A 9809-nucleotide genomic window follows, 5' to 3' on the forward strand; every position below is an offset into this window, starting at 1 on the left:
CAAATCTTCACTCACTCATTGAGAACATGAAACGTCTACATACTGTGAGTTGACTTAAGGGTTTGGTTTCTGCAAACCATAACTGTAAACCATAACTACAGGCAAACAGTTAAACACACAGCAAGCAAACAAACAACATTATAATATTCTTACCTAATTCCGTTGAAATCTTCACTCATTCATTGAGAATATGAAACGTCTATACTGTGAGTTGACAAAGGGGTTTTGGTTTCTTTTTGAAACAATGAAATTTGATTAACAGTTGAGACTCTATCATGGTTAGGCATGTACTAACCAACATTGGACCTAATTTGTCCCGCCCCTCTACTCCCTTCTTATCCCTTATCTCCTAAACACCCAAAACATGCTATCTTCTCCTCCTCTTAAACTTGAGGTGACTGAGAGAATACATTTTGTAATATATATATATATATCATCTTCTTCTCATTAGAAAGATGTTTACCTTGAAAGGGAGAAGAAGATAGCAGGACGAGTCATCCTTGGGTGGTTTGGTTGCCATGACTTCTCCCATTGTGGTAGCGATTTCTTTATATCCACCTGCCAGAGGTGATGAAAAGATCATTTATCATTAACCCTCTTCAGAATACTGCTTAAAAATGCCATTAACTTCGTGCTTTGGGCAACTACGGCGCGAAAGTGCGTCGGGGTGGGGGGGGGGGGGGGACTGGCGTTCCATATTTTGGGGGTAGGTTGCGGGGAGATGCTGGCGGGGAAGGGAGAAAGGAAGCATTGACCATTGACCAATCAATCCAACTTCGAGCTCTGCCCCCCCCCCCCCCCCCCCACACTCCAACCCCCACCGCGGTAGTAAAAATCTCAATAAGTAAAAAATAGTCCATGTCCCCTGCTGGTGGAGAGAGTGAAAGGAGACAGAAGTGACTCAAAAGCATGAAAGACTACTAGTATACGGACATAGTTGGCGCTCTTCTTCTTATGGATTCTTGACTTCTTGTCTTTTTATTTTTCTTTCGGTCCAAGATTAAGGTGAACTAGACACAAATAATCAAACACTACATTAGTCTTATATCAAAAAGTTGTGAATCATTTTCAGGACACTTAACCCGTGTAATATCTGGCAGTCTGGTGCATTGATAAAAATGGCCTAATAGAACCATGATTTGTGATTATAAGGCCAATAAGTCCATGTTCACCGATGATATTCGGATTCAAATATTAAATTGTATAATGGGAGGGGGGGGGGTTCTACCCTTTGTGTGCTTTTGAATGCCGATTGGTGCAGAAATCCCCGCAGCGTATACACACTGTCCAAAGTCCGTGGCACAGAAAGACTTGATATACCCCGACCTGCATCCTATATAATTCCTAAATTATACAAGTAATAAGAAGTATAATTAGAATTCTATTAGTAATAATGAAGTATAAGTCGAAGAGGTTAGCATTTCCCAGGTGTTTAAGGCAGTGAAGTCACATAATGAAATTCAAAGTAGGTAAAAATTCCAGGCAATCCCAGTTGGCTATAAATACCCGTGTCAGTGAGCAGTAAGCATCTTTTCAAAGAGAGTACGGCTTTAAATAGACAGACCAGCAACACCATGCAGTGTTGGGTGCAATGCAGACAATTAGCTCACTGGTCCTTCTCATCATACAGACAAGCAATAAATAAAGCACAATCATGGCTGTTCCAAAGGCACGGAGCATTCTTATACGTATGGACATCTCAAGTCAAGCAATTAAGCAGAACATCAGCATACGGTATAAGGGCCCACCAGTTTTGACTTCTGTACAGTGTTGTAATGGGAGGGTTCAGAACTGAAGAGTATCGATCAAATGAGATGCTGGGTGGGAACCTCTTCGACTTATACTTCATTATTACTAATAGAATTCTAATTATACTTCTTATTACTTGTATAATTTAGGAATTCTATTACGTAATACTCGTATAAGTCTTCAGAGGTTAGCATGTTCAAAGTTCCGTACAGAAGTCAGTCTAGTGGCATGAGTGAGGGCAAGAGGACAAGAAGGATGATGGACAGTTTTCACAACAAGGTTGAAACTTTGGTCATGACTCCTCATGCATAGAGAATGTCTATCGATGGTGACACAGTATTGTCGCAAACAAGAGAAGAACTCGAGCAAAGTTTGCTTGAGAACCTACTAGTATAAGGTGCAAGGCATAGGTTTTGAGTATGATATCATTTTGATACCTTGCGTGCTTTAACTGGAGCAGGATAAAGCAAGATAGCGCACAGACAAATTAATCAAATACAATGGACCTCTTGTACCGATTTTCCAATCAAGACATAATCCTAATCATGTTCCTTAATATTCATGTACATTTGAAGGAAGAATTAGACATTAACCAGTTCATACTCGGCATAGTAATATTGCAGCAATAACTAGAGGCAAGTCCATTGCATTTTGGGTTGATATTAGAGTTTAAATTCATCAGTTTGGTGGACCGAATCTCCTAAACGAGTGACCGAATAATGTGTCGCCATTTTCCAATGCACAACGTAACGTGATTTATGGTCTTGTGTCTTATCTGACTCGTATTATGACATTGTTCTTAACTGAGATACTAGTATACAGGTATACACATACTATCACAATTTACATGTATCTTTCTAACTCAGCAGAACTGAGAATTGTTGAACTAATGTGGAATCAATTGTTAGAAGATAGAAGGTTCAAAATGTACCAGCGTTCGTCCAGTCAGTTGTGGACAAGATTTCATTATGACCTTTATACTTCATGCGCAAAAGTTTAGAAGTTGCGGCGCTTCTGTAGCTTTGAGCTGAGAATGTGATACCACTTTCATATTAGCATCCGTGGATGTCTTACCAGACCAGAGTCTGGGATGAACGCGGGATGACTGGTGCTCCCAAATCCTTATGTATATGAACACAAGGTACGTCCTGTGGTACCCTTTCATACTGATCTCGAAGACAGAACAAACTCGGTACATGTTCCCATAGCAACAATACATTCATACCTAATTGTATGCAGCAGTCAGTACAGTGTACAGGGATGTATACGTACAGCTATTGACAGTATATTAGTTATATTTTAAGTGTTTATACAAGCAGCTGCGAGGGACTGGCTTTCAGCCTCCGCTCCAAGATGCTTGTCGTCACCGATTTGTTGGGATGTTTCGGAGAAATTATGAGTTTGCTTTCTGAACTTGCTCGTTGGAGATGTTCTGTGCATTTAATATCTCATGAAGAGTTGATCGGAACACAGAGTTTAGGGTTGGAGGTAAAAGAAGGCACTTTAACTACCTGGTTAGAGATATACCTTCCATATCTCTAATGTGCAAACGTGGCATCATCTTCGGGTAATGTCATAAGAACTAGATGTCTCAGCATTTGTGTACGTTTTGCCGAAACGAGCTAGGAAAATTGTTTTTGGCTCAAGGCACTGAAGGAATCTATAGTTCATAGGTATCTTGAAACGATAAAAAGTGATTCGAAACAATTGAAACATCCCAAGTGTTGTTGTATTTAGGCTTGCGAGGGTCGGAGTTAGATACGCCCTTCATAAGTCTGACTATAGGGGCTGTTTGCCTATGTCATAGCTCTCGGTTCCAGGTAGTATGGAAGACCGAGCAGGTCTATGAGTTAATATTGGAGTGGGCTTTGTTGAAAGCTATGCTATTGGCTTAGATGTTGACAACGTGTTCTGTAGACGGGTTAAAAAGGATCACAAGATTGTTCAGAATACAGACATTGCTACTGTTTCAAGCACCCTCATTTGTTTTGTTTATTGGTATTGTCTTGCCATGATGATGAAAGGAGCTTTGCAATGTGCTGCGATGTGTCTGCCGCTTGTCATCGCTAGCAGAGAGCACCCATGCAGGCGGTTAGTGTGAGCTGGAGGCTCGTCGGTGGGTGAGGGTGTGGGGCAAGAATTTTCTCTTGGAGTAATAGAGGTGGGGCTATTCGCATTTTGAGCGATAATGAGACCCATGGCTGCCGCCACCATTGGGGCAGTGAGGATTGCTCAGGTCACCTTGTTCAGTTGAAGCTTATGGACTGAAAGCGTTCTAGGGTAAGGAAAAAGGCATCAGAATTCAAGGCAATAAAACTTGGCTTCCATTTGACATGAGGAGTGTTGCTAATCCATTTGTAGAGTTTGTGGATTGTGTGGTGAAAAACATGTAAAATAGTAATTAGTTGTTCATGTCTCTGGGAGACAAGCAGAAAACTTCAGAATTATCTACATCTGTTGAATGTGAAGCTGATATCCAATTGCTAGACACCAATTCCAATGTTGGCCGTGAATTCGTTCGGGTCAGGTATGCTACTAGCTGTACAAATGTCTGACCGAATTATGAATAAGCACATTTTTTGTATACGAGCCACACAGGGCTTCAAGACCGTTCTGAATTGCAAGAGGTTCACACACATTGCTATGCGGGGAATTCTGTTGGCACTCCAGACTCTCTGAGCAAAAGAATTGTCATTGTTCAGAATTAACTACTCTCCATACCGAGATGCAAGCATCGCTTGAAATTATCATGCTAATGAAGGTGGAAAATAATTCTTTGTCTTGCGAGACAGCCACCACCAAAGAATGTTTTGTATCGCATGACTAGATAACGACACCAAACTTCGTGTCGATGTCATCTTCTGCTTTACGCAGAGCATTAGTTGATTTATTTTTCTAGTCCCAAGTGACGAGAATGTAAATTTCTTTGTGGAAGGCATTATAATCCCGACATTTTGGTTTCGTTGCCATACAAGATTGAATTTCCAAGGGCAGTAACCTTGTCAATCTTGTTCTGAGGAAAAAACTGAAAATCATTTGCTGGGAATTAATATGAGAACCAAGGAAGGTCTCGACGTGCTTTGGGTTGAAACTGGATTTGACGAAATCCTTACTGAAACTCTTTAAGGGTGACAAGTTGATCATTGGCTTTGTCAAGACACTCTTCTCTGGTGTGAGAAAGAATATGGATATCATCGAAATAGGTGATTGTTCTAATGCCACTACTCACCGAGGCAAAGACAGGTTTCATAACTTTAAGGAAATTCTGTGGGGTCGAATTAAGGCCAGATGGAAGGCACTGAAGGAATGCAGTGAAAATACTACTTAGTATTTCCATTCGAAAGACTATGCTTGATGAACAAGGTGAACGGATACGGATAAATATGCACCCTTTGGAGGGGCAAAATTAAGGCCGTAATCAAGCGAAACTGTTCCACTCTGAAGTGTTCGTATCTTACAAATTTGTTCAAGTTTTTCGAATTTATGATTGGACTTAGACCGCCAGTCTTTGGTAGCGCTAGAATAGAGTTGATACTCCATGTGAGGAATCTTTCTAATAGCTTGCTTTGCGAGAATGTTCGGAGACAATTCTTCATGGGTTGCCTTTTCCTCCTTGGTAGAATGTACACTTTGTAGAGGAAAAATTTATTGGTATGGGGTTGAAATGAAATTATTGGCTTCATAGCCAAATATTGTGGCCAATATCCAAGGCTCGGGAATTATTTTGACCAGTCATCTTTGGAAAGCTTGAGATTTCCAGCACTGAACGGTTTTGGACAAAACTCATCCTTTTTTCTTTCTTTTTTTTTTTTTGCTGGCTTGCGTAGAGACATTCATGACATACGATGTATGCTTATGTGACACTTGTCAATTTTTCTCAGATGTCTTTCTGAACAACTTTCTACCAAGTGGAATCGACTTGCTGCGCAAGTGTTGTTGAGAAGGGTTGAGAAGGGGTTTCAAGATACCTCGATGATGCATGCTCAGATCATACGATAAGCAAAGCCCGGGAGTGTCAGGCCATCGATGGTGACATGAGTTGTTAAAATTCTCGTTGTGTCAATTGCATGGATGATTATCCGTGCATGATCTGTGAATTTCAGAAAGAATTTATCTATGTGGTAGAAGTCCCTTCACTACACTTTGTTGTAGAAGTTGGGAGCTCACAAGACCCAAGGCCTCGTGAAGGAGGATCGCCCAAATTTTGCTCTCGATTTTTGGTGTGAGAACTGCTCGGGCATTCGATGGCAATTGAGCATTAGATTTGCTTCGCGATTTTATAGAGCACTTAACTTCTGATATGGGCAGTGTGACTGCCTTCATTAGCAAATCAGCCAATTTTTAAATTTGGCCCAAATGAGATCAGAATTTAAGTTAAAATCAAATTTGGTACCAGGCTTTGAAAGAGTTTGGCTGTAAGGACATGGCATCCGGATCAATTCGGTTGTCAAATGACCATAACCACAAGGGCAGAGTCAAGGCCACCCGTACAGGGCAACGCAATCAGTTTTGCCAGGAAGGAGGCTGACATGAGAATATCGTCGTCTGTTGAGCTGCCGATGGGGATGGCTAGCTCGCTGAAGTCTTCGATGGGCGGGGCAGCGCCCCTGTCCCCGCGGACATGGCTCGCATGTCCGGACTAATCGCCGGGAGGAGAAGCTCTCCTGCACCAGCTGGCATGGCTCGCATGCCGTTTGTCATTACCACGGTGTGCCGCCGCCCTATCCATGAAGCGGGAGAGTATCTCGGTCTCTCTAGTTGAGCTTCAAGGCGGCCTTCCATGCCCTGATCTCCCCGCGGGGATGGGGGCTGAGAGGTAGCGTCGTCTTCCTGATCACTAGACATTGGAGTTTGAGATGTATAATCAGGGAGGTGTCTCATCTCCCTGGTATAATTCACTGCCGTCACACTTGAAAAAGATGCTTACTGCTCACTGACACGGGTATTTATAGCCAACTGGGATTGCCTGGAATTTTTACCTACTTTGAATTTCATTATGTGACTTCACTGCCTTAAACACCTGGGAAATGCTAACCTCTGAAGACTTATACGAGTATTACGTAATAGAATAAACCACATTTGAGAACAAATCAGGGGAATTCTAAAGGAGAATTCCATCCTGATATTGTATTGCTTTGTGTGAAAACAGAAAATACAAGAAAAAAAAAATAGATCAGTGAAAATTTAGAGCGGAAATCAGACACACATTAAAAAAGTTATGAATTAACTTATATCAAAAGTTAAAAGAGTAAGACAAATTGGCAACTCTATGTGACGTAGATGTTGGGAAAAGCTCTCCATTCAGTTTGTACACAAAAAAGTCACAAATTTTCAATTCTTTCCTCAGATCTGTTCTTTGTATGTAATAGGAGTAGTACATTTTTGCATGCCCTCGTGATCAGCGGACAAGTTTTGTCTGTGTCCAAATAATTTTGATAAAAATGAAAGTTAGCGATATTTTGTGCTGAACCTACCAAACGGAGACCTGCTCAACACGTAGGCTAGTCTCTGATATTGATTTTTCCCCCTCCTCTGGTTGAGAGTGGGGTTAGAACGCTTCTACACAACATACCGGACGTGAGGGAAAATATAAAAATGCAGCTTTTTCCGGCCAATGTCAAGTTGGATTTAAGCGTTACCTGGGTAGACGGTCTGAGTGCCAACGGGTCCAACACCAGTAGCTGCCACAGTTACCCATTCGGCGGGCGGTGTCCCTGGACGGAACACATGGAAGTCACTGTTACTGAAGGCCACCAGGTTGACGAAGGGAAATCGTCCTGGAAAGAGAAAAGGAATTGCAAAGGTTACATGTATACATTGAATTGTAAGAAATAAAGTATTATCTAGCAAAAATTGTCTAGTAGGTTAGAGAAAACCTTGAAAGATCTTAGGACTGCCCAAACTCAATCCCAGCAGTACGGTTACCACTGTATCAGACAAAAATTCTTAACCTAATGACTGCATGGGCAACAAGATGATATACATCATACACACACAAACACACACCCAAATATTAATATATCACAATATACGTTATGGTGGATGCATTATATCTGATTTGGTGTCATATTATAAACAAGCGCACACGCCGTCACACACACACACACACACACACACACACGTGATCACACATTTATTCTCACTCCTTTTCTCTCTCTCCCCCTCTCTCTTTTACAGTCTCTTAATGTTAATGTTTGATATCGGACTACATTAAGGCAAACGGTAATAACTCAATTCTCACCTCAGGCCCTTCAATAATAATGCGCCGTATATCAGGACAGTATTGTATACTTAAATGATAGAATGTTGAATGAAGTTCAACACTATGGCTGTATTGGTGCCAAGGTCTCCGCTTACATGTAGCGTCAGAATACAAAAGTGTGTGTACAACGTGGACAGCGGTGATTGTCGAGCACTATGGGCAAAATCAGTATAGATCTAGTCAAGTTACCTTGTGGATCGATGTTTTCGTGGAGCTGGCCTAACATGAAGCTGGGTAGTGTTCGCACGTAGTTAAAGATGTACTTCATGCCGTCCATGAACGAGTCTTGTTGCGGAGGCTTCTGGATCTTCTCAATGAAGTTCACTACGTAATGGATGTCTGGAGTAGACGCCATGATCTTTTTTTTTTTAATTGTCAGTTGCAGATAGATGGTGTAGCTATCCTACTTGTTAGCAATGAATGTTGCCTGTAGCATTTTTTAAAGCAACGCTTGCTTGGTCGGCACGAGTCGTTTGCTCAGCATAAAAGACTCCGGTTATGGTGTGATCATGGCAAAGACCATGTTGGGGGGGGGGGGGGCTCTAGAGATGGTGTCTCCCTTTTCCAAAGCCCCACTCATGTTCGGGTGCTGTTCGTTATTCCGAAGGTCCGTTATTCCGAAGGTTCGTTAATCCGAAAATGAAAAAGGGTTCGTTAATCCGAACATTTGCGGCGTTATTCCGAAAATGAATTCGAAGGTTCGTTGATCCGAAGTGATACAGGGTCCGTAACGAACCTTCGGAACAACGAGTTTTGTTTCATTTTCGGATTAATGAACATTCGGAATAACGAATCTTCGGAATAACGAGCTGTAACCCTCATTTTAATACAGATACATTGTATGCTCATGTAAACATGACATTACAATCTAGGTTTGACTGTTTCTTCTTAACTTTTTCTGTTGGGGGGGGGCAATCAACGCGCATTCAAAGTACTTCATCAAAAGACATTCAATGTTTGTGTGTGAATCAAATATTCCTTATTATAAGCTGTGATGAAAAGATACCTCATTAATCAGCATTGTTTATACAATGTGTCCAACAAAAACATAAATATTGAATTACTTTCAGACAACCCCCCCCCCCCCCCCGACATGATAATGATTCCACGGTGTCAAAATGTTTTGGTTTTTTTTTAGTTTCGTCATTCTTTCTTCACTTCATAATATTCTTCCATATTCTTCCGGTGTCTTAATAAAAGCTCCCATGCAGATAACAGTCATTCGATCAGTCTAGTTCCAACAGTTCACGCAAGCAAGCAAACAATCAAACAAACAAACAAACAAACAAAGATACATTCAAATAAACAAGCAATCAACAACCGCAAAAACAACCGAAGAAAAGGTTCTCTATCCCCCATTACAGGCGCGAGGATGTCAATAAAATGATTACGTACAGGTCACATGACATCCCATGAATTTGAAGTTCTGTACACAGGCTAATTTACTACTTAACTCTCCCTCCCCCTCTCCCTCCCTCACTCCCCTCTCCCTCCCTCACCCCTCCCCCTCCCCCCTCTCTCTCTCTCTCTCTCTCTCATGTTGAAGACATAAATGCATATGATTCACTCATTTTAAAGATAAACGCTGTATGCTGCTTGGCAGACACATTCGAAAAAAAAAAAGAGTCAACAACTGCACTGACACAAATCCATCCACTGACAATATAATATCAATTCATATCATCTTTATTTCTATTGGGCAAAGGAATTACAAATCCGAATAAATTCATGAAGTCTATTGCCTTTATTATGATGCCTCTCATTTTCAAAAAAAAAAGGACAAAGAGAGAAATGACAA

The 9809-nt window shown here is 41.3% G+C and overlaps 1 protein-coding gene across 1 annotated transcript in view; it reads right to left on the reverse strand.

Moving 5' to 3' along the window:
* LOC140229295 (uncharacterized) overlaps positions 1 to 8392 on the reverse strand; it is a 9262-nt gene extending 870 nt beyond the window's left edge. Inside the window, exons 1-3 of the mRNA XM_072309570.1 lie at positions 8201 to 8392; positions 7389 to 7526; positions 464 to 558 (exon numbers count right to left, since the gene is read on the reverse strand). Coding sequence (XP_072165671.1) covers positions 464 to 558; positions 7389 to 7526; positions 8201 to 8366 — 399 coding nt within the window. The 5' untranslated portion in view covers positions 8367 to 8392. The remainder of the gene's footprint in view (positions 1 to 463; positions 559 to 7388; positions 7527 to 8200) is intronic.
* Between the last annotated feature and the right edge of the window lie 1417 nt (positions 8393 to 9809).

The sequence above is a fragment of the Diadema setosum genome, chromosome 5 (assembly GCF_964275005.1).
Source record: "Diadema setosum chromosome 5, eeDiaSeto1, whole genome shotgun sequence".
Lineage (NCBI taxonomy): Eukaryota > Metazoa > Echinodermata > Echinoidea > Diadematoida > Diadematidae > Diadema > Diadema setosum.